Source organism: Bos javanicus, chromosome 23 (assembly GCF_032452875.1).
Source record: "Bos javanicus breed banteng chromosome 23, ARS-OSU_banteng_1.0, whole genome shotgun sequence".
Lineage (NCBI taxonomy): Eukaryota > Metazoa > Chordata > Mammalia > Artiodactyla > Bovidae > Bos > Bos javanicus.
This window is the reverse complement of record NC_083890.1, coordinates 45,428,372-45,455,950: the sequence shown is the minus strand read 5'-3', so window position 1 is coordinate 45,455,950 and position 27,579 is coordinate 45,428,372. Positions and strand designations below refer to the sequence as shown.

The following is a 27,579-nucleotide window of genomic DNA, read 5'->3' as shown; positions in this document are numbered from 1 at the left end:
TTGCTGGTGAAGATGCCCACAAGCTAATAAAAATCATATCTTTACAGCATTTGGCAGGGTGTTTGATGCTGGGAAGACCCAACAGAGAGGCAGGGTTTCCCCATGAATGCCAACCACAGCTCACATCATCAGCTGCCATGATGTTTTCTTTCCACAAAATAAAACTAAACATGATGAGGTCACTGAATAAAAGAGACTTTAGACTTTTTGTCACTTTCCAGGTTGCAGTACTCTACGTTAAAAACAGCCATTTATGCTTTCCAATAATAAATGCAGGAACACATTTTCTCTCCCACAGCACCCCCCGCCCCCCCCCAAGGCTTTTACGAATCTAAAGACATTTAGAGTAGGAAGAGGAGGGCAAAGATTCACTGAAGGCTAAATAATATCTGGGGACTTAACATTAGTGATAGACTATCATTGTTCTAAATAAAGAAACTTCGTAAATACCAGTGAACCATATCAAGAATGAGAGCTTTCCTGCCAGGTAGAAGGATCTGCCTCCGGTTGTATCCTAACGTCAAAAATACTAAGAATCTTCAGGATTATCCAGCTCTCTGATCTTTCCTATTGAGGCAGAAAATGGAAAGCTGATAGTTGTGATAACTGATACCCCTGCCTTCAGAGGGTTCTAACCTTTTCAAGGAGAACTATAACTCATGCATCACAATAGATACTTTCAACAGTTAGATTTAGAGCTATTGAACATGATTTATAGCTTTTGAATAAAAGGCTTATCATGGAGGTTAGCCAGTGGCTATCAGCCAGGACTGAGGATTTACAGCCTCACATTTAAAAAAGGATGAGCCAGAAGCTAGATATTCAGAAAGAAGGCAAAGCAATCCTGCAGGTTAGACAGGTAATTCAAATTGCCAATCCCCAAGCATAAACACCTTGCCAAAACGCATTTCAATAGCGGAATGTTTGTTTAAACCTGCTAATGTAACAATAATGCTCAGTCTCTTTCTCAGTCCTGTGGGACTCATTGCGACCCTTTGGACTGCACCCCTCCAGGCTCCTCTGTCCATGGGATCTTCCCAACCCAGTGACTGACCCTGCGTCTCTAGGACTTGTCTATTCCAGAACAGAAGTTAAGTGTTCATCCTCCAAGGAAAATTCACTTTCAATTCCTTGCAGTCAGCTCTGAATAGGGGTCTCTGGAAGCTGCTAGCCTGGTTAGAAGGAGGCAATTTAGATAAAATAGTATATTCTAAATAAGCTATAATCCTTTTGCCAGCAATAAACACACAAATGCATGGGAAAACAGGCTGCTGAGCGTCCCAGCACTCAAAATTTTGAGTTTCGGAGACAATAAACTGGCTGGAGCCTTCAGACCCTCTGTCCATTCAAACGCCATGAAAGTGTTTCCAAGAAATAGCATATACTCAGTTGGTTCTGAATCCAACATCCTTTATGGGTATCAAAATCCTCCATCATCAGCTGTATAATAGTACCTGGAGACTTTAACTTCTCCCACTAAAATTATATATGGCAAACTGCTTCCCAAAGCGAACGCTTTAATGCAAAGGATGAAAACTGCTTGAAAATAGCCAGCCTGAGAGACTGAGCACTTTTGATTCTTCTCTTACTACGGCTCCGGGGGGTGGGGGCAGTGGAGGCTAGGCCCCGGGAGCCGGGAGTCCTGAGCCCAGGCGCGCTCCCCTTGGAGTTAACACGCTCTCCGGTCTGCAGTGACTGCCATACCCCGGCGCCAAGACCTAAACTGACGCCGGGAACTTGCAGCGGGGGTGGATTGGGCGCGCTGCGAGCTCCCGGCGTAGGTCTCAGAGGCTGGATCTCTGCCTGCCTGCTTGTCTGGCAACCCGGTGACCCATCTCAGAACCCCTCTGGGGGCACAGCAGAGGAGTTGTCACAGTGGTGGACACACACAAATACAGAGAAACCTTCTGCAGAAGTCACTCTCTTACCTTATACTTCATCTTGGCAGCGGTAAACTGAGCCGTTTTCCTGCACTAGTGAGACTGCATTAAGCACCGGCGAGCCCGCCCCTCCATCGAGCGCTGAGCTTAAACGCAAGCGAGGACCGCCGAGCTTCGGGCCGCTTGTCCACGCCGCGCCGACCTCCGGCGCCGTTCAGCCCGCCCAGCCTCTGAGCTCACTGTTTTCGTCCGGGCAGGCAGAGCACGGAGCTCGTTTGCATACCGCCTCGCCATTGGCTCGCGGGCCAAGGTAACGCGGACGCCCCGCTCACCCCGAAATCGTGGAAACTGACAAAGAACTTGCAATGCGACCATTTATTTTTACATTGTCGGAGAGGGTGGAAAAGAAACTCCGGAACCTTCCCGGAACCTTACCAAACCTTATACTTCATCTACCCCGAACCTCTACCAAAACCCTGGGAAGAGGAGATGAACTATTTTGAATTTTTTTTAGTTTAATCCAAATTTTAAAGAAATGGAATTCACAAAGCAGTCTGACAGCCGTGCGTCCTGTGACCTAGCAACTCCTTCATAAATCCATTTCATTCCAAAGCCATTCACCTCACAAGCTCTACATGAAACGAACTCAGGGAACAAAAGGTTTTCTGTCTCCGGGGGCCCCTTTTTACTAACTACCCCTGCTGATATCTCTCTCTCTCTCCCTTTCTCTCCTCCCTCCCCTTCCTTTTGTGGCTGTTTGCTTTTTGTGTGTTTGTTCTTTTCAGTGTTCAAAGTACTTGCAGTGTCAGTCTGCAAGGCGACAGAATACAATTCTCCCTCAGTGAAAGGGAATTCTGAAGCTGGGCACTAGGGATTCCCTGGTTGGCTTCTCACCGGGGCCTCGGGGAGCTGAGGGGTCAGCCGCATTCAGAGACCTCCTCTGGCTTTGCAGAGGATAAAGCTTAGCTGTGACCTCTCGGATGGGGCTGGCCAGTGTGCCCGCCCCATACATCATCACTGTTCACCAAGTACTGCGTTCTTTGATGGCTGGCATTTCTATTTCCAGCTTTGAACACTGCAGTTTTTCCTTCTGACCTCTCTCCTGAAGATGACCCATTAACCCACCAACACTTATTATCTGGGGAACAACGACAAAAAAAAATGCCTGCTGTTTGAGAAGGCTGGTTAAAAAGACCAGTCTTCTCTCACTGACGCACGGAACATTTGGTTCAGCTTCATGCTTACGCACGGAACATTTGGTTCAGCTTCATGCTTTCTATAGAGAGAAAGATCACCCAGGAGAGGACAGAAATGGCCACCTTCAGCAACTCTTCTAAGGCGGTGGACCGGTGAGGGGAAAATTCCTTTTCATGGGACCTCAGGATTGAGACTTGGTGAATACAGACAATGGCTGTCCCTGAAAGGGATGGACTCCAACCAGACTACATGACTCTGATGGAAAAACTCAACCCTTTAGTTTTTTTTTTTTTCCCTGACCGGGTTGGATCAGAATCAGTTTGATTTTTTTCCTTCCCAATTCCCAGTGGATTAAAATTCTACTTTTATGAGCTAAGCAAAAAAGTACAGGAGAGGAGCTGTCCTACAAAAGGGGTTTCCGGACATAGAGCTCACAGTTCAGACCACAGTTTAAATAAGGCACCTATTCCCTGGACAGGACCCACCCACCCCTGACCCGGCCCAGGTGGTCATGACAAGGTTGACTCACCGTTTTGGACCTTCACTAGGCCTCTTTCCCTCATTTAGCTTTAGAGGGAAAGTGAGCCTGAGTGATTTTGCAAGGTCCTTCTGAACACACATTAAGCATGCGACATATGACGCTGCCATGGACAGAGGAGCCTGGTGGGCTATACAGCCCATGAGGTCATAAAGAGTCAGACACGATTGAGAGACTAAACAACACTGTACTATCAACACATGGCAGGGACCTTCCTAACAGTCCTACAGACACGGAACAGTCGCTAGCTTGCCGGAAATGTTTCTTCTGGTGTCTGCCTGGATATGTCACAGGCCTTCTCATCTGTAAGATGACGAGTCTTTGGCCTCCAGGAGATCTAGATAACATTCCTTTGGCTTCCTCAGCAGTAAAGCCGAATCACCTTTTTTGTTTGGTGAGCATCATTGAATAGTGAACACGCTCTCACCTCATTTTAATGCTTTCAGACAGTTTCCCAAAGCATAGCTAGGGCTTTTTCATTCTCTGGGTAAAAAGCTTAACTCACCCCAAGTGGCTCTCCTGCTTTCCTACTTCTGTCCTATACAGAATATACCTGAAAACCTACCTGAAGTTCATTTCAAGGCGGTCTGCGTCACTGTCTTGTTAGTTACATACACATAAAAAAGCACAAAGGTGTTACAGTCCGGTAAACATGTTAGAATCTCAACAAATCTCTAACTTGCTAATTTTGGTGTTCTGAAATGTAAAATAGAGAATAATACCAACCTGCTAGGGCTATAATGAGGATTAAATGATATCATGTGGATAAAAATGAATAGTATTTGGCACATAGTAAAAACATTAGTTTTACTCTGAAATTAAAAGATGCTTGCTCCTTGGAAGAAACACTGTGACAAACCTGCTGCTGCTTCTGTTAAGTCACTTCAGTCGTGTCCGACTCTGTGCGACCCCATGGACTGCAGCCCACCAGGCTCCCGCCCCTGGGATTCTCCAGGCAAGAACACTGGAGTGGGCTGCCATTTCCTTCTCCAATGAATGAAAGTGAAAAGTGAAAGGGAAGTCGCTCAGTCATGTCCGACTTTTCGCCACCCCATGGACTGCAGCCTACCAGGCTCCTGCGTCCATGGGATTTTCCAGGCAAGAGTACTGGAGTGGGGTGCCATTGCCTTCTCCGGTGACAAACCTAGAGAGCGTATTAAAAAACAGAGACATCACTTTGCCTACCAAGTTCTGTCTAGTCAAAGCTATGGTTTTTCCAGTAGTCATGTATGGATGTCAGAATTGGACCATAAAGAAGGCTGAGTGCCAAAAAACTGATACTTTCAAACTGTGGTGTTGGAGAAGACTCTTGAGAGTCCCTTGGACTGCAAGGAGATCCAACCAGTCCATCCTAAAGGAGATCAGTCCTGAATATTCATTGGAAGGACTGATGCTGAAGCTGAAACTTCAATCCTTTGGCCACCTGATGCGAAGAACTGACTCATTGAAAAAGACCCTGATGCTGGGAAAGATTGAAGGCATGAGGAAAAGGGGGCGACAGAGGATGAGATGGTTGGATGGCATCACTGACTCAATGGCATGAATTTGAGCAAACTCCAGGAGACAGTGAAAAAGAGGGAAGCCTGGCATGCTGCAGTCCACAGGGTTGCAAAAAGTCAGACATGACTTAGCGACTGAACAACAACAACAAAACCTTAGGAAATGGTTGCTTATTAGTATTATTTCCATTATTCTTTTACTATTAAATTTATTTTGTATTATTTTATGACTCTATCATATAACATTGTAACATCATATATCATTATAATATCAGTATTCATGTTATATGATATACATACATTTAAAATGATTAATTATAACTATTATCACTGTTAGACTATTATCGATATTGTTAAGTGTGGTGGGCACTCAGAAGAAGCTGGAGGAATGTCCCCATCTCTGTGGCACCCCATCCCTGGGCAGCTTTCTAATTTAACAAACATCAATTCAGCACCTGCCGCATGCCAGGGGCTGTTCTGGGAAGGGAGGATACAGCAGTCTAGATAAAGATCTTACTCTCATAGAGCTCACAGTCTGGTAGGAGTGGAGGACAATAGTTCAAAGAATATATTATACAATTTTGAAGTGGTGGATGCCATGAAGAAAAATATTGAGCAGGGAAAAACCACTAGAAGGTGGTTTCTAGCAGGTTCCACCCTCATAGACCAGGGTGGGTGAGGGGTATCTCATGTTAGAGATAATGGTCATGCAAGCCCCTCTAGGGAGTTGACATGGAAGCAGGAACCTGAATACTATACAGGATCTGCTCTGATATCTGGGGAAAGAACGTTCCGGACAGACGCTGTGACCTACGGAAAGGGTCTGAGGTACTAGTGAGCTCGGCGCGTTCAAGAGCAAGCAGGTCAGTATGCTCAGAGAGGAGGACCCACAGGAGGGATGGAGAGAGTGTGGTGGCAGGGTTTGGATTTTTTCCTGAGTGTGACAGGAAGTCACCGGAGTGTCCTGAGCCGGGAAGCAAAGGATCTAGTCCTCTCTGTTTTCACCCTTGGTTTGTGTAAATACTCATGGACAGCAGACTACTGAAATATTGAGCCTTTTCTTCATGCAACTTACATAGTGCTGAAACTGTTACTTTGTTAGCATCATCTGCTGTTTCCTTCACAACCCTTTGGAGAAACACAAATTCTCTCAACTAAAGCAGAAACAGCCCCCTCCCCATCTACTAAGGGAGCTTTTGGATGCAGAAATAACTGTTTAAACTGTGCTGTATAAACACTGGCGATTGGTTTATGCAGCCACCCTCATGCTCCCTTGGATGGCTTCCCAAAGTGGTCCAGGCCCCCGGGCCTTGGACACTAACCTGTCTCTCAGCCTGTCGGTCTTGCCACCTGCCTGCCACCTCTGCCAAGGGCTCTGCCCAACCCCCACCAACTCCCCACCCACCAGAAGCTCGTGCAGGCCGGAATGAAGGAAATGACACAGAGGCCGTCCAAATCATTTTCCAGCTGCCACTGGGCACTGGCGTGGATGCAACCAGAAGTCAGAGAGGATGCTGGAGGGAAGAGGTTCTTCCGTCTATACTTGGGAGGAGCTCATGTGGCTTCTCTCTAAGAGTGAAGGGCAAAGTCAGAGCCCGTGAGGGCAGGAAGCAAGCTAGTGAGTCACCCCGTCTAGCCTGGGGAAAGGAAGATGAAGCTGCCGCTCTGGGGGCGCCCTGCTCGAGGGGGATCCTAACCACAGTCAGTGCTTTAGGTCAGTCTTCTGTATCTCCTGTCTGATTTATTCCAGCCACAACTTTCAGTTTCCTTGCCTGAAATCTCTCTCCGCTTCGGTCTATATTCCACATAGCCACTTGCTTAATTTCTAGAATACAGAGTCGATCACGTTACTACTATATTTAAAAGCCTTTAAAAATACTCCAGTGCCTTAAAAATAGAATCCACACGCATCGGCATGGACTATGATCTGAGCCCAGCCTCCCTTTCTGGCCTCATCCCCCATTGACATCCTCCACACGTTGGGACAGAGTAGGGGAGGGGGGCAGATTCACTGAATCTGAGCCGCTTGTACTGTCCTGACTTTACACAGACAGTTCCCTCCGCCCAGAATGTCCTCCCTTGCCTCTTCTGCTCTCCAACCCAGTCCCAACACTAACTCTTTTGTCCCGCGTCGTCTACACCCCCACCCTGCCCACCTCGCCTTTTCAGATCGAATTCCTCCCTGCTTTTACTATGGCCCTATTGTGCCTGGACCATGGCCCTAGCAGAAGGCTCCTCCACGCTGTGTCCTGATGACTGGGTGATGTCTGGGTCCCCTGCTCCCAGGTGACCTGAGTTCCCTGCAGGCTCATACCTTACAGGAGCTGAAATGCCTTCTGAATGAATAAGAAGACCAAGGCTTCTTAGGAGAATGTTGCCGACTTCAGGTTCTGCCTGTTGTTTAGGAGGAGAGGGAGGGAAAGGACTGCTCTTTCCACTTATTACATGCAGAGCTTCAGACCAGCTCAAGGCCTGCTCCCTGTCCTGGCTCTTGGATGCAGGGCAGTTGGATAACTACAGCTTTTTATATGACCTATGAGCTAAGAATAGCTTTTATACTTTTAAATGATTAGAATAAAATCTAAATAAGGATGATATTTCATAAGACATGAAACAATTACATGAAATTCAAATTGCCGTGCCTATAAATAAAGTTTTATTGGAACAGACACACCTGTTTGCTTACACATTGACTTTCAGCTGCAATAGCAGACTTGAGTAAGTGTGAGCAGAGGTGGTGAAAAGGGCAAAGCTAAAAAGGGAAAAATATATTATCTGGCCCTCCAGAGAAAAAGTTTGATGACCCATGCTCTAGAACAGTGCAAGATACACCCATCCCAGAGTTCAGGTTAATGTAGAGATTCTTCCACATCTCCTGAGACACAATCTAGAAATACTCACTCTAGAGCCATGTTTTATCATTTCTAGTTTGATACCAGTTTTTTTTTTTTTTTGAGAGTCTACATTATGCCAGAGTTATTTCAAAAAAATAATTGGCTGCAGCAACTTTTAAATTCCATAAGTCTCCAGAAACTTCTCATTGGGTCATTGGGAATTTTCTGCCTCAGCCCACTGACCCCAGCTCATTCAGGGGTCGGTACCTGGAAACTGTCCCAGGTTCTAGGCCCGGTCCTGGGCAAGTCACAAACATTATTTCACTTAATATTCACCTAAGAAGCCCTAATGAGGTGGGTCACAATATTCTAGGTTTACATGTAACAGAACGGAGACTTGGAGAGCTTGTTCAACTTACACAAAGGTCCAGGCAGGTAGGGGCAGGTCTGGCATGTGAACCCGGGCTTTCTGGCTCCTGGGTTTGGGTGCTACATGCTACCAGGAGCCCTCTGTGCGCTTTGGTTATCTGAGTCCCATTTGTGAGTTCAGTAAATTAGCATCTCCATCCTAGTGGGACTCAGCCTAACTGAGGAACAAGTACAATTCTCCAGTTGTGAATAAGGCTACTAGTGTGCACAAAAACACACACATCTTACTAACTCGTACTTTAAGTCTGTGTGTGTGAGTGTGCGTGTGTGTGTGTGTGTGTGTACGTGGTCCCTCTTGCCCAGACTGCCTTCCTTTCATCCTCTGCTTACCTAAATCCTGTCTTCTTTCCAGTTTCCACCCCATCTTCCTCATGGAACCTTTCCTACAAAGTCTCTCCTTTGTTGATCCCCCCAATTCCCAGTGTCTCTCATCACCTAGGGTCTGGGTCAGTGCTTCTCAAATCTGACCTCCCTTAAAAGCCAGTTGCGATATTTCTGTATTTACGTCAACAAAAGAAATTTGCAAGGCATCCTAGCATACCCTCTTGACGTTTAGTAATTGCAATAAAGCATGAAATGCCGCAATGGTTAAGTGCCATCATGCATAATGCCGGGTGTCGTCTGGAAAGAAACTTGGAGAAACTGGCAGCTTAAGACCCAAATGGGAAACCCAAGGAATTGTTAGTAGTTAAAAACAAATCACAGCATCCTTTGTTTTCAAAATGACCAGTGCACCTTTGAAGCGCAAAGTCAAGTCTGTGCAGCAGCACCGAGCCCAGCCCTTCGCAGGACACGTGACTCAGCTTTCTATTCATGTGAAAGAAAAGAAATGTGGAAACTTCATCCTTGAGGGGAAAAAAAACAGCTGTGGATGCTTTGGCTTCTCCCCTCTAAGTTGGATTCCACAGGCCTGATGGGAGACCTTGGTACCTACACGTGAACAGAGATCCTCAGAGGATTCTACACACAGCCTTGTGCGTGGGGCATATCATTTAGTGCTCAGTTACTGCCGGGTCCTGTTTCACCCTTGAGAATGCCTTCTCCACAGTGAGATTTTTAAGCAGCTTGTAGAAAAGGATGCCTTTCTGCAGCTGTGTAGGTCACTGCATCACATTCTATGTCTTCTCAAGGCCCTATGTCTTGTCCGCGCACCAAGCCTTCACTGATGTCAGTCTGGAAAAAAATAAGCTACTGTTCAGCAGGCAGGGGCAAGAACACTTCCCACTCTAAGCAGTCACTGCCCCTCCCTCCCTTTTTTGTCTGGTTAGGGCTTCCCAGGTGGCTCAGTGGTCAAGGATCTGGATTATTCTGACCCAGGGATCGAACTTGTGTCTCCTGCATTGGCAGGAGGATTCTTTACCACCGAGCCATCTTGGAAGCCCTAGGCCCCTCTGAGTCCTTGATAAATCTTCCAAGAATACATGTAGCACAGTGTCACTAACATGCTACAAAGACCCTTGTAAATGGGTGATGGTTAATACCTTGACTTGATTTTTGAAAAACGTGTGCAACTGCAAAATTTCTATACATACAGAATACTGCTATTATAACTTGGGAATAGTTAATTACTATCTTTCCCCTGGCAAAGAACTAAAAAAAAAAAAGTAACAGAATAAATTATATGTTAAGTAAATCCACTTAACTCTAGTGAAATATGACAAGAATTTGTGAGGCTCCATCTTAACATTTAGTGTGTTCTTTATACGAAAGGATTTGGGGGAGTTAACTCAGGAGTGAAATGATAAGCAAAGTTAGAAACACATAATAAAGTTTTAGGTTTATTTATCGTCGTAAATGTGCAAAGGCTTAGATTTCTACTATTTGTATGTATCCAGCTGGGCAGAGGAATGAAGTTCAGTGGGACAGAAGGAGTTTTTCACAGTAAAATTGTGCAGACTCCTGCCAAGGGCTCCCTCCTGTTTTCCCCAGCCTTGAGGTGTTCTGTTCGTGCACGCTTTAGTTTGTCCAAATAAACGATTTGTTATATGAAACTGTCATGGAAATCTCTTCTGCTGGTAGAAATTTGGACTGTGGGCTTTTACGTAGGTCAAGGTGATCTGCCAAGACCAAATAAACAGACGTGCTGTGACTGGACGGAGGATGGCCGCTGCTCTTTCTGAAGGCAGGATCCAGCACGGTGATACTGCTCCACGGTGTGTATTCAACTGTTCTTGTTTAGTCACTCAGTCGTGTCCGACCCTTTGCAGACTCACGGACTGTAGCCCACCAGGCTCCTCTGTCCGTGGGATTCTCCAGGCAAGAATACTGGAGTGGGTTGCCATTCCTTCTCCAGGGGATCTTCTTGACCCCAGGATCGAACCTGAGTCTCCTACATTGACAGATTATTTACCACTGAGCCACCGGGAAAGCCTAAGAAGGGACAAAGGCCCCATGGTTCCTTCTTGGTAACTTCTGTTCTTCCTTTGTATATTCGTAAATTTGAAAAGACTTCCTGACCCCTCCTTGCATCCGTAGCATCACTGTCTCTGTGCCCGGACATGAGAACACGGCGTGTTGTGCTAGAGCTCTGGCTGGCCCTTCTTACTCTCCCCGCATTGCTCCCGTCCAGGTGCAATGGGCAGAGGCTTGTGGACGGCCTGCCCTACATTCTCGGGTGGGGCTGGATGCTCTGTTTCCGGTCGACTCCTGAGCTTTACCATTCTCTGGATGCATGCACGGGTGACTAAAAGTCACCCTTCCCATCTGGCATCCAGCGAGGTTCAGGGTGGAGGTGGGCGGAGAAGAATGGAGGGAACAGGGAAATGAGGGGGTTGGCACAGTGTTTCAAGCACAGAACAGTCACTTAACTGGAGGCCCCGGATAGATCATTTCAGCAGAGGCCAGAGAATGTCCAGCAGGCCCCGTCCCCAGGCATCTGACCCATCTGAGCAGACCCTGTCGGCCGCCAGCTGGCGCTGAGGAGCGGGGCCCAAGGAATCTGAGCAATGCAGGGCCTGGGGTCGGTGGGGGGTGGGGAGGAGGAGGGTTGAGGGGGGGGATGGAGGAATGCGCTGTTGAATCCAAGCTTTTGAAGAGTTTGATTCATTTTAGAGAGCAAACAAAGCGCTCCAGCTATCAGCGATCTTTTATTTTGTCTGCTGGAAGAATGCCTCTCCAGCGTGGGCTGGAGACTGGGCGGCGGTGGAGACACCGGCGTCCACCCTCGACGGGCTGGGCGAGTGTGGCCGGCACACTCTTTCCTGGCCACTGAGGCTGGAAAGAAACAGCAAGCAACTCTCTTCTCCGTCAGGAAAGCCAGGAGGAGCCCAGTGAACTGGCATGTGCAGGACCTAAAGGTTCACTCACAGCTCTGAGGTTTACAGATGCTAAGTAGCCGTTCCCTTAGCTTAAGTCCTGGCACCCTGAGATTTAGATCAGAAGGTATAGACAAGGGAGGGGAGATTGCGAGGGTTTTCCAACTTTGATGGCCTGTGATTCTCACGATTCAGGCTCTAACCAGCCTGGGAAGCTCCTGGTCTCCGGAAGGGTGGAGGGTTGGGAGAAGCAGTCAGGCCGTGGCCCTCCTGTCCATAGAAGCTGGAGGCCATGCGCTCCCTACCTTTAGATTTTCCCATCTCAAGGTTGCTCTCTGTCTTCAAAAGCCAAACCCCATGCAGTCAGGTCACCAGGAAATGAAATCCTCCCACTTTACCTGACTTGAAGGCTTCCCTAGTGGCTCAGATGGTAAAGCGTCTGCCCGTAATACAGGAGAGCTGGGTTTGATCCCTGGGTTGGGAAGACCCCCTGGAGAAGGCAATGGCAACCCACTCCAGCACCCTTGCCTGGAAAATCCCATGGGTGGAGGAGCCTGGTGGGCTACAGTCCATGGGGTCGCAAAGAGTCGGACACGACAGAGCGACGTCACAGTACCTGACAGCTCTGTGCTTTCCATCCTCCCCGTCAAAGAGGGGAGGACTCAGCCCCAGGACTCAGGTCCCCACGTCTCTGTGCTCCCATTCCGACCCCTGGTCTTTCAAATCCCCTTCTCTACAAGGATGTTCGCGCCTCACAGATCCACGGTTCCTTGTTCAAAAACCTGGAGGCCAGGCGAGCTGTGGAATTCTGATTATTTCAGTTTTTCAGGACTGATTTCACGTCTATTCGGCATGCAACAAAACTCCCAGTGGGACCTGGCCAGCACACTGCACGCAGATTCATTCATATTTCGGCAGGTGTGTGAATGTTCGTATCAAGGTGGGTAAACGAGCAATATGTATCACGTTGAGCCAATCCAGGCAGGTTTTGCTGCCAAACAAGTCATGAAAGAATGCTGAATTTTTATACTTATAATCGTGGGTGAACAAACCTGGGCCACCGACACATTCCCCAGCTTCTTAGACTCTCCTAGGCCGCCTCTCCTGCCCCCGACTCCACGCACGCGCTCTGCTCTCTCTGTCGCTTGCTGCCACCAGACACTGAACTGCCCAGTCCCGGGCCCCTCCCCCTGGCCTCTGCCTCTGACACCCTCTCCACCCATCTGCATCCAGGCCGGTGTACCCCACGCACATGCTCCCTACTGTAAAATCGCGGCCTTTTCCATTCTCAAGCCATCAGGCCACGCTTAAAAATACATTACTGGAAAGACGGAAGGAAAAAGACTTAGGAAATACAAGTCTTGCTTGTTGTTACTATCATGTTGTTCAGTCTGTAAGTCGTGTCTGGCTCTTTGCAACCCCATGGGCCGCAGCACACCAGGCTTCCCTGTCCATCACTATCTCTCAGTTCCTGTCCATTGAGTCGCAGATGCCATCCAACCATCTCATCCTCTGCCACCCTCTTCTCCTTTTGCCTTCAGTCTTTCCCAACATCAGGGTCTTTTCCAATGAGTCATCTGTTTGCATCAGGTGGCCAGAGTATTGGAGCTTCAGTATCAGCCAGTTCAATGAATTTTTAGGTTGATTTCCTTAAGGACTGACCGGTTGGATCTCCTTGATGTCCAAGGGACTCTCAAGAGTCTTCTCCAGCACCACAGTTGGAAAGCATCAATTCTTCAGCGCTCAGCCTTCTTTATGGTCCAATTCTCTTATTATTACAAATGAATCCTAATGGCTGTCAGACTGTGAAGGGCTCACTCTCAGCTTCACTCTTGCTGTGGGCCTGGGTGCTGTGTGGACTGGGTCTGCAGATGGCGTGGCATGAGGTACTCACCCTCCTTTGCCCAAGTTGGGGGCTTTCCTTGGGCTTCTGCATCCCTCTGCTCCTGACCTTCTCCTCCACCAGCTGTCTTGAATGGTCCCCTCCTTCAGCCTCCACGGCAGTGGGCTCTTCCTACTCTTCTCTTACTGACGGGTACAGTTGGCAACCTGGTCCTTGGTATACAGGGTTCTGATCCATGGATTCAACCAATCGCAGATGGTGTAGATTTTTCTATCCAGCACGGGTTGAATCTGTGGATGTGGAGCCCGTGGATAGAGCATCTTCGGATTCTGGTATCCACGGGAGATTCTGGTGTCCATCCTGTTGGGGATACCAAGGGAACCTGCATTTGCATCTTCTTTTTCAAGCAGACTTTCCCCAAGGGTGCATCCTTTAGGTCTTTTTCTTCTGTATTTTCTCCTTTATCTGTCTTATCTTCTCCAATGACTTCTACTCTCATTTCTGCGTCGATGACAATCACATGCCCTGGCCCATGTTCTGAATTCCAAACTCTCATTTCCTCCTGCACCCAAGTATTCCAGAGGCTTCTTATCAATTCCTCTTATTCACATATTGTGACGGTTCATTTTGTTTTTTAATTTTTTTGTAAATTGGAGGATAGTTGCTTTACAATATTGTGTTGGTTTTTGCCACTGATCAACATGAAGCAGCCATAGGTGTACATTTGTCCCCTCCCTCTTGAACCCTCCTCCCACCTTCCACTCCATCCCACCCCTCTAGACTGTCACAGAGCACTGGGTTTCAGCTCCCTGAGTGTGACGATTCGTTTTCCGTGTTAACCTGGCTAGGCCACAGTATCCACTTATTTGGTCAAATTCTAACCTAGATGTGTTGTGAAGATACGTTTTAGATGGGAATGACATTTAAATCAGTAGACTTTGAGTAAAGCAGTTAAGGCTCTATCATGTGGTTGGACCTACCTAATCAGTTGAAGGCCTTAAGAGAAAAAAGACCAGTGTCCCCTGGGAAGCAGGAATGTTCTTCCAGACGGCCTTTGGACTGAGCTGCACTGTCAGCTCTTCTCTGGGGTCTACAGCCTGCCAGCCTGCCCTGCAGAGTTTGGACTGGTCAACCTTTACAGTCATGTGAGAAATTCCTTAATCAGTCTCTCTCTGTGCACGCACGTGTGCGCGCGCGCACACACACACATACACACACACACACATCCTGTTGGTCTACTGGTTCTGTTTCTTGGGAGAACCATGGCTATATACCCAAGAAGCAAAGATATTTGAAGTGGAGGCATGATGGGAACTCTGATCCTGTTGCCTGCGTCTCTGCGTGCAGCCACGCCTGAACTCCGATCTTAACCTGAATGCTCAAGCAATAAATACACTTTTCTGCTTAACCTAGTTGGGGCTGAGCTTTTTTCACTTGCAACTACAGTGTCCTGACTAACCCTCTGCCAGAGAGTATTCTCCTGAAGGGCACAGTCGATACCTTATGCATTTGGCCCCCACGTGGCACTGCATTTACAATCTTCTCAGTCTGCGTGTTGCATTAATCCCCAACTTGCCCTTGAGCTACCAGCTACCTTTTGATATTGTGTCTGAATGAGAGAAGAGAGACAGAAATGACAGAAAGGAGCATTTTCCCTTGGTTCCTAAGAAGGCAGAAATAAAAAGGAGACTTATGTATTAGGAAAATTCCACTGGGAATTTGGTGACCCAAATGAGAAGCAGATCTACCCTTTTCTTTCAGATTCATTGATTTAGATACACAGATTCAACAGTGGAAGGAGAAGCAAGGCAGAATCTTATTGTTAAGTGCGGGGTAGCAGTGTCTTGTGTACCTGGAGATCCATATAAATGTTTATATTACATTTCCTTTGCCAATTAACTTGTACTTGTTAATCACGGCTGAGATCTCATTCATCCGTCCACCAGGACTTAACTAATTGCCTAACAGAATGCCAGGCTCGATGGAAATTACAAAGATGTATAAACACTCACACGCTGCTCTCACTTCTTAAATACCTATTACGGTAGCTGCCAAGGGGACTTCATGAAGATAAACTTGTGTAGAAAAAAAAATCACACCGTAAAGTTATGTAAGTTTCTATTTTAGAATCATCTGGTTCTAATTTACTAAATTTAATGCTTTAGAGTCAATGCCAAAGTGCTACATTTGATTTATGGAAATACTTCAGCACATTTTTCCATCGCACTCTTGTACAATATATTTACCGCCCTTTTGTTATGGTTAGAAAGATTATGGACCTTAGAAAAAGCCCTCTTTACGAGCTTGCTGATATTTTATTATAAAATGCCGTAAGACAGAGTAAGAAGTCTAGTAAACAATAATACTCACTTAGGAGCATTCCACATGGTTTAGCTCTCTTTTTTTTTTTTTTGGTATATACGTATATAAATTTAACAGAGAGGTCCATCTGGAAAATGGATGCTTAAAAACTTTCACTTTATGCCAAACCACTTCTTTTCATGGCAGACAAATACTTTGGGATGGGGGAGAGAAATTTAAATAGCAGTCATATTACGCTATGCTGCTAGCAAAATAATAACAATGTTAATACCAAAGGATAAAAAGATGCCAGAGACGCAGACTTCCATTACCCCAAAGGGGGAACCTGCAAAATATCCCAGTGAAGTGGAATATAAGAAGACGGACATCTGTACCTCTGCGTGGCTTTCCAGGCCCTGGGCTCGACCAACTTACCTGGCACCGTAGTTTGGCGACTACCCTATGGCATTTTACAGAAAAACCAAGGCCTCGTGCCAAGCCTATTCATTGAAACCTCCCAGATGTGCTGTGGTTTAGCCAACAAAGTCCGCCCTGAACTTTCAAAGTGGTATTTAGGCCCGTGCATACTCATTTTGCTTCTGCTGTACCTCGGTTTTGCTCAGCTTACAAAACGAGAGGTTTTTCACTTCACACCCACATAAAATAAGATGTTGGCCTAGGAATTTCCCCTGCGCCTTGCAGCGCTGTGCTTCTTTCAAACAAAGAAACCTCATCTTCTTCAGAGTTTAGACAGCTCTTAACAACGAGCAATTGCAAAGACCAGGCCAGTTGACGTGTTTTTATTCCAACAGACCATCTTCACGGCAGGTCAGAGGAGCCAGGACACAGGTATTCAGAAAGGTATGGGAGAGTGCTGTGTGACCACCGGGCTCCAGGGCCCCGGATGACTACACCCTGCATCCCTCGCATCAAGACGAGGCCAGGGTGTCATCAGAGCGGACTTGTCTGCTCTGCCCTGTTCTGCCTGGATTTGCTTTCCCAACTCCTCTGCCCTGGAGACCAGTCTTCCCACCTCCCTTTGAGAACACTGTAATAAGAAATGAAATTAAAAAGGCAACAACCACATAGTAAAGACAATACTATGATCTCTTACTCCTTCTAGGTTCTTCTTTGGAATGTCTCTTTTTGCACCTCTGCAAGTTCATCCAACTCCTCCCTCATCCCCACCTTCTCCCTGAAACGTCCTCCAGTCTCTACGGATGAGTCCTTTTCATGAATTCGTGCAGGCTCACCTCCGGGCCACCTCCTGGAACACTGGCATCCTGGCGCCACTGTGTATGACTTGCGACCCTCTAACTGTGCCTTGTGTGTGGCGAGTGACCCTCATTTGCACAACGGCTGGTCTTGGAAGCAGGCAATCCCTTATCTGACCCAGGCAACTTACTGAGACACAATTCACATACTCACAGCTCACCATTTTAGAATGGACTATTTGGTGGCTTTTAGTATATTCGCAGAATTATACCACCATCATCACTATCCCACTCCAGAACATTTCCATCACCCTGAAAAGACGCTCCACGTCCATCAGCAGGCATTCTCCACCCCTCCTCCTCCCCACCCCAAATCCCTGATGACCATAACCACCGTTCCAGTTTCTTTGTAGCAGTAACAATTGATCCCTGACTTTATGCCTTTCTTTCTAGGTGCAATTCCAAAGGCTAACACAAAAAGAGACGAGCTATGCAGTTTTTTGTACACATCGAGAAAGATGGTGTCAGTTGTATGAACTGAGTACTTGTGAGAGAATATAGAATGATGACAACCAATAAATGGTAATTCAATTTATAAAGGAAAAGCAAAAGTTGGGGGGTATTGGGAAGTGAAGTCTTTAGAGAGAGAGGAGAAGCAAGTTCTCCCGGAGATAGGGAGACTGTTGTTTGTATTTACCATAAAGAGGTCTTAACACATGCCTGACACAGTTAATATGTATGTGTATTCTCAGATGCTCAGTCGTGTCTGGCTCTTTGCGACCCCATGGGCTTGTAGCCCACAAGGCTCCTCTGTCCATGGGGTTTTTTGGCAAGGATACTGTAGTGGATTGCCACCTCAGTGCATCATCTAATCTCTGTAACAACCAATCAGATAGGGGTTAGGAATCCCATACCAGATATGAGGAACCTGGTCCTCAGAGAGGTAAATGCCTTGCCCAGGGTCACACAGCAAGGGTTTCATTAAGAGTCAGCAGGTTTCAAATCTCATAGATAGGGCTGAGGACAAAGTGCTGAGTACCTACAATGACATTCATTCAGTTTTTTAAATTAATCACCCAATAAGTCAGTCAGTCACTCAACAAACATGTATTGAGTCCTATTGAAGGTTAAGTTTGACTGAAAATGATAGAAAAACCCTAGAGGGGTGGGCTTAAGAAAGGTAGAAGTTAGTTCTCTTCTTGTTTATTAGAAGTCTAGAGGAAAGCAATCCAGGGCTGTTTGAGGGCTTCATAAAGTCTGTAAAAATTTAAGTTCCTCCTATTGTGTGCTTTGCTATCCTCAATACGATGTCCAAGGCAGCTCAGATTCAAGCCATCACAGCCTCCTTCCTGCCAGCAAGAAGAGAGGGGTGAAAAAAAAGGTGCCTCTTCCCTGAAAGGTGCCCAAGGACCCTTTGCAGATATTCTATCAGCCAGAATCGGTCACATGGCCACAGTTAGCTGCAAGGGAAGCTGGGAAATGTAGTCTTTATTCTGGGGAAGAGGAGAATGGGCATCAGAGGATGACAGTGTCAGCCACTAGTACCTACTAGGTAAACAGTGTAACTGTGCACAGTACCTGTGTGACAACTGCTGAATGTACACACATCAGGCTTTGTCCGCCTGTCAGGATAGCCTTCTGCTTATGGCAGGTACTCATAACGGGCCAGGAGGCTATATACGACACGACCCCCCTGCTGCGTGGAGGTTGTGCTCTGTCTGCTGGGGTGGGCTTCCTCCCAGCCTCTGCTGCTGGTCTGCCCTCCTGGTGCATGCTGACACAAGTGTAGAGGCCCTTGTGAAGGGGCTCCTGCCAGGACCTGGTCTTTCCCAGTCTTCTCCAACCCACAGAGGTGTCTGGACCCGGGCCCTCCCTCTTCCCGTGACTCCGCTGGAAGAGGTGCACATATGGATGGGTGTGGCCAGAGCAGAGCCAGACCCCCGCCCTTGCGTATGATTGAGAGAGTAGGAGGGAGGGAAGAGCTGCGACAGGGAGGAGAAAGGGTCCCTTCTGCTCCTTCTGCCAACTGGCCATTGTCCTTAGAGGTCAAAGACAGTGCAACATCATAACACTGGTGAGATGTTGGCTCTGGATGAGTTAGAGCCCCATGACAAGCATGGTAGCCGAAGCCTACATTTAACTTGACACGCCATGAAGATGAGACAGTCGTGCGCTAGCCTTGCCGGAATCCCCACTGTTCACCCTCTATTAGTTCCTCCTTGGGGTGGCTTCCAGAATCTCTGCTTTTCCTCTGCATCACAGATGGGGAAGCATCCCTGGGCATCCTTAACCACCAAAGAGGACAGAGATGATGTGGTACCCAGAATCCGTTCCGAATCTACAAGGAAGCTTTAGCTGACGGTCCTGCCACCCACCCACTCCCACATGCTTCATCCAGTCCTTCCTCCCCAGATCCCAGAAAGACACATTAGCTGAGTCCAGTGACAGTCTTTGAGCCTGACTACAATTGTTCCCTTGGGATAAAGGGATAAAGGTGTTGGCGAAACATGCTGAGATTCCGGAAGTAGGCACAGCAACATCCTCCCATTCCTCCAAGCATGGAGGCTCCTTTAAACTTCACCCTCTGCCCCAGTTTCAAAGTTCTCATTTGCAAATCAATTTAACAAGGCCCCAGGTGGAACTCCCTAACAGTATTAAAATGGTTCTTCTGACTAGATTGGGGAATGAAACCACACACCTGCAAATTCCTTACTACCTTTAATTGTAACCTTTAACTGCCGGTCAGTGCACCATATTTTAATTTCTGTAGGTATTGTGCCTGGATTTTCCACCTGTGGAGACAGAATTTTGCTCCTATAACGGGGCTTAAGAAGACAATGGAGTATGGGATAAGGCACTGTTTGAGTTTTAAAGAAATATAACATTTGATGGAAAGAATAAACGTAATCCTATTAAAAAATTAAAGCCCTATAAAAACTGGTGGCCTATTATTTCTTTCTCTGGCTCTTAAGTCTCTCAACACGGAAATGTCAGTTCAAGCATAACTAATATGGCTTATATTTCAGGGAAGATAAAGGTCTCGGGGAACAATAAGGATGTTACGTGGTGGTGGTTGCTTTGTTTAAATCACCTTCCTGGGTCTCTTGTCTTCTAGTCATGGGACACCTATGATGGGGACATCTCAGGGGGGTTGGTATTAAACGGAGAGCAGGAGGATCTTGGAGGCTGGGCAGTCAAGTAAGGAGCTCACACCCAGAGGGTAGAGGAAAACACCAGCCTTGCAGTGGAGAAGTTGTGTCCGGAAGCACCAGCTCTCATGGTTCTCTCTCCCCTTTAATGTGGGCAGGGTGCATATTAGGATCCTGGTGGCTCAGACGGTAAAGAATCTGCCTGCAATGCAGGAGACCCTGGGTTTGATCCCTGGGTCGGGAAGATCCCCTGGAGAAGAAATGGCAACCCACTCCAGTATTCTTGCCCGGAGGACTCCATGGACAGGGGAGTCTGATGGACTGCAGTCCATGGGGTCGCAAAGAGTCGGGCAGACTGAGTGACTAACACTTAACACTTTGGTGGGAAAATGCTGAGCCTGCTCGTCTGCTGTGGAAGTGACCTACGCAGGCTTCCCCCATCGGATCCAGGTCCCCCACTGACGGGTTTGTTTCCAGTGACCCACGGAAGTCTCAGAGACACACTGGAGAGTTAGGAATGGAGCTAAAAGGGGAAAATAAAACGGGGGCTTGGTATGGTTTTGCTGAAGAATGTGGTTCTTTCTCGGTGTTTCTATAAAGAAGTAACTCTCATACTCAGTTGCCTCAGAGTCTGTCCAATTTTTCTGTGGGTGCATCCCAGGGTGTGTTTGCTGCAGGCTCTGTGTTGTTATACACCTCAGCCTGAGTCTGTGTGAGTGCGTGTGTGCGTGTGTGTGGAGTGGAGGGTGAAGGGCAGAATTCTTCCCTTGCTTCCCGCTTTTACCTCCCCACGAACCCGCGTGCTCTGCTCTGCCCTGGTGTGAGGCTGTGTTATCTGACCTGTGAGTCACGGGCTGAACTGTGTGAGTTACAGCCTGATTCTCAGGCCTGGGTGTGGCAGTCCCACCCCCGCTAGATCCTCAGATCTGTCTTTGGACTCTTAGCTGCGGCACTGGAAGCCTCTCCAGAAACAATGGCGCTCTCACTTTCTACCAGCCTGAGTGTGTTATGAACTTCTTGGCCCTCGGGCCGCTGAGAATATAGACGAATATAAAAGTTGAAAAAGGGCTCTGGAGGGTCTAAGGAGGTGCCACTCAAGTGAGAGAGCAGCAGGTTCCCACGGAAATATCAAAACCGGCTCTGCTGTTCCCCACCTCTCGGTAATTCATTTATCTCTGTTCACTTTGTAAACCGTGTGCTGACATGGCTCTCTATGAACCCGAGGGGGCCCTTCCTTCCCTTTAAATGGAGCAGAACAAATTAACACATGCACACAAGCAGCCCCCACGCCTCCGTACACACACACACACACACACACACACACACACACGGATACACACTAAAACACGATTCAGTGCAGATGGCGCTAAAGACCCTGGAAGTTATGGTTGACCTTTCCCAGGCCTCCTGGAAGCACCCACTTCCATGGTCAAAGAAACACCCCGGCGATCAGAAAGGAGCTGCTAGGAAGTCGACATCTTTGTTCCATGTCCCTTACTCTATCTGATTCTACAGAGCCCTCCGCACAGGCAAAGCGTTGCTATCTTAATGTGCAAAGTCAGAAATGGAGAGAAGTCAGAGAGAAACGCGTTCCTGGCCTGGCGTAGTTCTATTTGCCCTGAAAAAGTTCTGCCTCTCAAGTGCATGGCTTGTTTTGTGTGTAAATTGGTTTTGTATCCTGGGGTCCAACATATCCGTTAAAACAAAAAGAAGAAATAAAAATTAAACAGAGAGCAACAATACGAATGTACCTCCCACCCCCCTCTATTTCAACACAGAAATCATTTTTTTGGAAAATTGAGCTTGAGCAAGATGTTTTTGATGCTTCCTGATGGTCGCCTAGGAACAAAACATTATTGTCTGAGGCAACTGTGGGGACAGAAGAATGTCTAAGTTTGTCTTAACAATCTAAGATTTTTGCAAACAGCCAAGCCCTAAGGAGGCCGAGACATATCTCACAAGAACCTCTAGGACAAGGATCAGATTATAGTCCAAAGAAAATGCAGAGACCTCAGTCCTAATAGGTTCTCAAGGCAGCATCCTATGTTGGTTTTGCTGCGTTCACACGTGCACTTAACTCAAAAACACTTGTCAAATCAAACGGAGTTTTAATTCTTGTTAATAATAATAATAAAGTTCCACCTTGCAGGATTGTAAGGGAAGGAAAAGACATAAGGAAATTAAACAAAGCCTCCTCAGTTGTGAGCATCTGGCCTTCTCAGTCAAGGTTACTGGGAGTAAGTGTCATGTAGCAGTCAGTATTTCTGAAGGGAAAATGTGATCAGAGCCTCTGTCTCATTCTTCACTTTTATTTCCTCCTCTTTGAAAAGCTGTATGTCTCCAGGAATGTGGCAGGAGAATTTATGCCTTTTCTTTTTCCTGCACAACCCCATTTGATTGTGAATTAAATCCTGAACTTTTCGGTTTCACATATTTAAAGTGTTCAAAATGAATTTCTGCTCTTCCATTCTTTCATGTATAATTGTATGTGTGGGAAACCATTATCTCTAAATCTGTAAGAAGATATAAAGACTATGAACAAAGTTCATTGCTTTCTTCTGAACACAATAGGCAGCAAGACAGCTAGGCCTCTAGGGCATGTGTGACGGCAGCACCATTCAAAGGGCTTCGCACACTCAGTGAACTAGACCCGTACCTGCCCTCTAAGATGGTGATGATTCAGGTGGTGACGCGACAGCCACACAGACCAGCCAGTGAACACCGAGAAGGAACTACATCCATGTGATCATCCTGTTGGCAATTGTGTGTCTGTGTTTGTTATTTGGAGCTACCGATTAATATCACAGCATCGTCAACTAGATGGCAAAAGCATGGGGTTAAGGTTGTTAGATGAAATACAGAATAAGCTCCATTTGAAGTTCAGATAAATAAGAATAATTTTTTTTTTTTAGTATATCTCATGAGATATTTGGGACGTTTTTCTACAAGAAAATATCTGTTGATCTGAAATTCAAATTTAGCTGGGAGTCCCCTATTTTTACTTCCTAAAGCTGACAACCTTACCTGCAGAGAAATAGTGTTACTGCCCTGACAGCCATCTGGAACAAGAGGAGAAATGCCAAAGATGATCATAGCTTATTTTGAATTAGAAGATGCTCACAATATACCTAATTTCTCTCCCTCTATGAAGAAAGCACCTCTTCCCTTCTACATTCTGGATCCTATCTTAGAGCTCAACTGGGTAGAATGTCATTGGTATGTGTTATCTAAGAGTGACTAATTGAGATTTTTCCCTGACGCTGGAGCTTTAACAAGTGGCATTTCAGTTCAACAAATATTTATTAAGCACATACAGCTTTGCAGAAGAGTATGCTAGTCTGAGTCCCTTTTCTCCAGAGTTTAGAATTCAAAGGGGGAGACTAACATGCCTAGGGTGGATGCTAATTAAACTGTATATTTGATAATTCAATATATGTTTTACATATTTAATTTAATAATTAATTTAAACTTAATTTAAATTTAATAATTACATTGAAAGGTACAAATAAAGAGCTCTAGAATCACACAGAGAGACAGATAAGTTTTGTAAGCATGGGAAAATGAGAGAAGAGTTCACACAGGAAACAGTGGGTGTGACTTCCCTGGAGGTCCAGTGGTTAAAACTCCATGCTCCCAATGCATGGGGCATGGGTTTGATTCCTGGTTAAGGAACTAAGATCTCGCATGCTGCATAGCCAGCTAATAGTTGGACAGTAAAAATTCTAAGAGGAACCACTAAAGAGACAGAAATAAGAATGTGTGGTCAAGGAGAGTATTCTACCAGGAGGGAATGATTTATTTGCTTGTTTGTTCAGTAGGTGTTTACTGAACACCCATGCACACGTCAATGCAGAACCGTAATTGTGTAAAGAGCTATGAAGGAGAGCCAAGTGGTGCCATGATACAGTGAGGGAGGTGGGACAGGATTTTATGAGGGAGGCAATGATTGAGCTGAGCTCTGAAGGGAGAACAGACTGAAGCAGGGGCCGGGAGGAGGAGGACATTGAGGAAACTGAAATGGTATGTGCACAGGTCCTGTGGCAGAAGTAAGCAGGAAGCCTTCAAAGAACTGAAAGGAAGCCAGTGTATGTGGAGCCCAGAAAATGTGGTTGAGAGGCAGGATACAGCTGGATCCATGCAAGGCCTTTTGGGATCTGTTAACTAATTCCATCTTGATCTGCAGAGCAAAAACGAGCCATTCTACGCGTATATGTAGGAATGCAGCATAATTAGCTTTGAGTTTGAAAGAATCACCCTGACTGTGCTGGTGAGAAGATTGGAGAGGAACCAGACAGCTGTGAGGAGACCAGTAAGAAGGTAACTTCAGTAATCTGAGCAAGAACCGAGGGACACCTGTATTCTCCATCTTCCCTGATGATTTTTTTTTTCCACTATATTTTCAGAGGGATCTGGGAAGAGCATCACTACGCCTCTGATCACACCACAGAGCATCGGGGTCTTGATGACCAGCCAAGTGAGAGGAATTTCATAACTCACTGTGTGTGGTTATTGCTGAAGGTGGTCTCAGACCTGTTCAACAGAGTGCCCAGGGCTGTCCCGGGCCTCAGGAGTGGCGGGACGAAGCGGACTGACACGCCCACTGGCCTTGGGAGTTTGGAACCTCCTTTCTTACACCAAGCAACTGACAAAACACAGCCCCCACTGCTCTAGCAGTGTCTTCCTGTGGCGTCCTTCAGGGAGCTAACGTTTTCCCTCTCCCATCGGTCCCTTCCCTGCCAGGTGTATTGGTGGCTGAGGGCAGAATGGTTCTATAACTCATGGCAAACTCTTGGAACCTCTCCACCTCCTCTGAAACCACAGGAGCACCTCTGCTCCTGTTGGCTGCACTCACCAAACAATTGCCAGGAAGAGTAGCTGGCATCTGTTTCAGGGTGTTCTTTGATATTTAATTTTAACATGATGTATATAATTGTTCCATGGGGTCACAAAGAGTCGGACACGACCGAGCAACTGCTGCTGCTGCTAAGTCACTTCAGTCGTGTCCGACTCTGTGCGACCCCAACTGAACAATATATAATTGCTATAAACTGTGGATTCAAAAGGGCCTTTGCAGGAGCCTTGGAGGATTAATGATTATGAGTGGATTTAGATGAATTACACGTTGTGCAGACCCGGAATGGCCCCATGTGGATGGCATATTTGCTGAATGGGGATGGCTTATTTGCTGACTGGTCCACTTTCACGCACCTTCCAACTTTGCTGCAGGCTGAACCTCCCTTTGAGTAGCAGTGGTCAACCTCTGTGTATGTGGGACAGGAGTTCATGGATGCCAGGAAACAAGGCAAAATTTCGAAGTATAATGGGTCATGTTGTCTCTTAGATGCCGGGGAAAATGCAAAGGATGGCCACTGGACTCCTGGCTCCAGACCAATCCTCTTTCAAGGGGCCATAAACCACATGGATCTTAGTAGACCCTGCAAATGAGGCAGGCCAGAGTTTTTCCCCTCTACCACTGTGGACATAATAGGTGGGATGACCCTCTGTGGTGGGCTGTCCTGTGTGTTACAGGATGTTGAGTGGCATCTCTGGCCTCTACACGTTGGATGTCAGAACATCCCTCTCTCCAGTTCTGACAACCAAAAATGTCTCTAGACATTGACAAATACCCACTGAGGGGGCAGACTGACCCTGGTAGAGAACCTCTGGTGGATTCCATGTTCCTCATTTATCTAATAAAGCAGGACCTGGGCAGGGACTAATGCTTCCTGAAGGTCCACGATTCCAGGGGATGACATGGAACAGCCCTAGGGTCTCTGGACTCCCGATCTGGCTCAGTCTCCTGAACAGACCAATTTTCTCAACTGTGCTTTTTTCTGTCACTCTCCCTCCTCTAGACACTGCTCTTTACTCTTCCCTTCTGTTCTAGTTTCTCCATTTTTTGGGTCCTCTAGCTCTTGAGGTCTGCCGGGAAGCACTAAGAGATTTGCAAGGTTAAGTTCCAAGTCAACAGAAGAGCTGGTGTCAGGCACAGCTCTCAACAGGATGAGAACTGAGGCTTTTCATTTCTGCCTTCCCCCAGCGTACAGAGCGCTAGGCACAATGTAGATGCTTGGTGGGTGTGCGCTTTCACTGAGGAGCATAAAGGTTATCTTTTCAATCCCTCGTCTAGTGTTCTAGTGATTAGTCAGTCTCTGGAGGCAGGAGGAGAAGGGGATGACAGAGGATGAGATGGTTGGATGGCATCACCAACTCAATGGACATGAGTCTGAGCAAGCTCTGGGAGATAGTGAAGGATGGGGAAGCCTGGCGTGCTGCAGTCCATGAGGTTGCAAAGAGTCGGACGTGACTGAGCGACTGAACAACAACAACACAGACATGTCCTGTGTCCATCTGTTGCTTTTAAAATGGAATCTTACAGCCTTTATTCACACTGAGATATGAATAACTGATAATAACCACAAATAAGAAGTTTCCGCAGAGCTGGCATATCCTGAAAGAGACAAAGGCCAGCTGGAAGAGGCTCTGTGGCAGCTGCGTAACTGGTAGCACTTCTGTAGCACCTAAGAATGGGCCTTTTTCTACATGAATCATCGAAAACCAAAGTCCACAGTGAGTGCAGATGAACTCAAACTTTACCCCAGCATCTTGTAGCACACACAGCCATTTCCTGGCATAACTGCATGTTTACAAGACTGGGACCATTCAGCTGTGAAATGCTCGGAGGCCAGCACGTGCCCGCCAGCAAGGCTCAGGGGCTTCGTCCAGCCCCCCACGGCCGGCACATCAGCATTTTGTCACAAGAGAACAAGATGAGAGCAGAGCTCCAGCACCCCGATGGGTTTTGCTGTAGAAGGTGTGAATGCTCTTCTCTGAACTTTGCTTACTTAAGGATTTAACGCGTTTGCTATCAAGAATTTGAAGGGAAGTGGTTTTGTGGGTTTGAATACATTTTTTACATTTAACTTTTGGGTCACTCGTTTATTGGTCTAAAGCCCCATTTTTTAATTTTTTTTTTTTTTTTTGCTATTTGATCAGCAATGAAAGCCAGCTTGCCATCTACACCCTTTCCCTGGCATCTGAACCAAAGGTCGCAGGTTCTGAACCATCCCAAGCCATGCAAGTGGTGACAGCCCATGTGTGACGGTGCCCACACTTCCCCGCTAGAGAGCTTGTGAAGCTGAGTGAGGTCATGACACCCTCCGAAGGGGTGATGTCGATCTGAGTGGAAGGGCACAAAGTCATCAATTGATCAGGGTTGATTGTGACTCAAAGCACAATAAGGCTGCTGAGTGTCTGGGAGAAAGGTTATTTATGACTTCATAGGCTTCTGGCATTGCAGGTGTTCCTCTGTCGTAAGAGGAGCTGCAATGTGAAGCAGAAAATGCACCCATCATGGTTTCCTGCTGGCACCCTGGTGCTGCTGCTGTTTTTCCTGGGGGTCCCAGGAGTCTCTTTGTGCAGGACTGCAGGGGACCTGGAA

General features: G+C 46.9%; 1 protein-coding gene across 8 annotated transcripts in view; it reads right to left on the bottom strand.

Moving 5' to 3' along the window:
* NEDD9 (neural precursor cell expressed, developmentally down-regulated 9) overlaps positions 1-27,579 on the bottom strand; it is a 190,168-nt gene that overhangs the window by 52,717 nt on the left and 109,872 nt on the right. For 2 of the 8 annotated variants that reach the window (XM_061398865.1, XM_061398869.1), the window contains exon 1: positions 1,929-3,386. The exons of 2 other annotated variants lie outside the window; for them this stretch is intronic. Coding sequence is in view for 2 of the 6 variants with exons in the window: in XM_061398867.1 (XP_061254851.1) it covers positions 1,929-1,940 (12 nt within the window). In the remaining 4 variants the exon portion in view is untranslated. Of the gene's footprint in view, positions 1-1,928; positions 3,389-27,579 lie in introns of those variants that run through there. 4 more of the 8 variants (XM_061398870.1, XM_061398867.1, XM_061398871.1 and 1 more) reach the window with 4 other exon arrangements.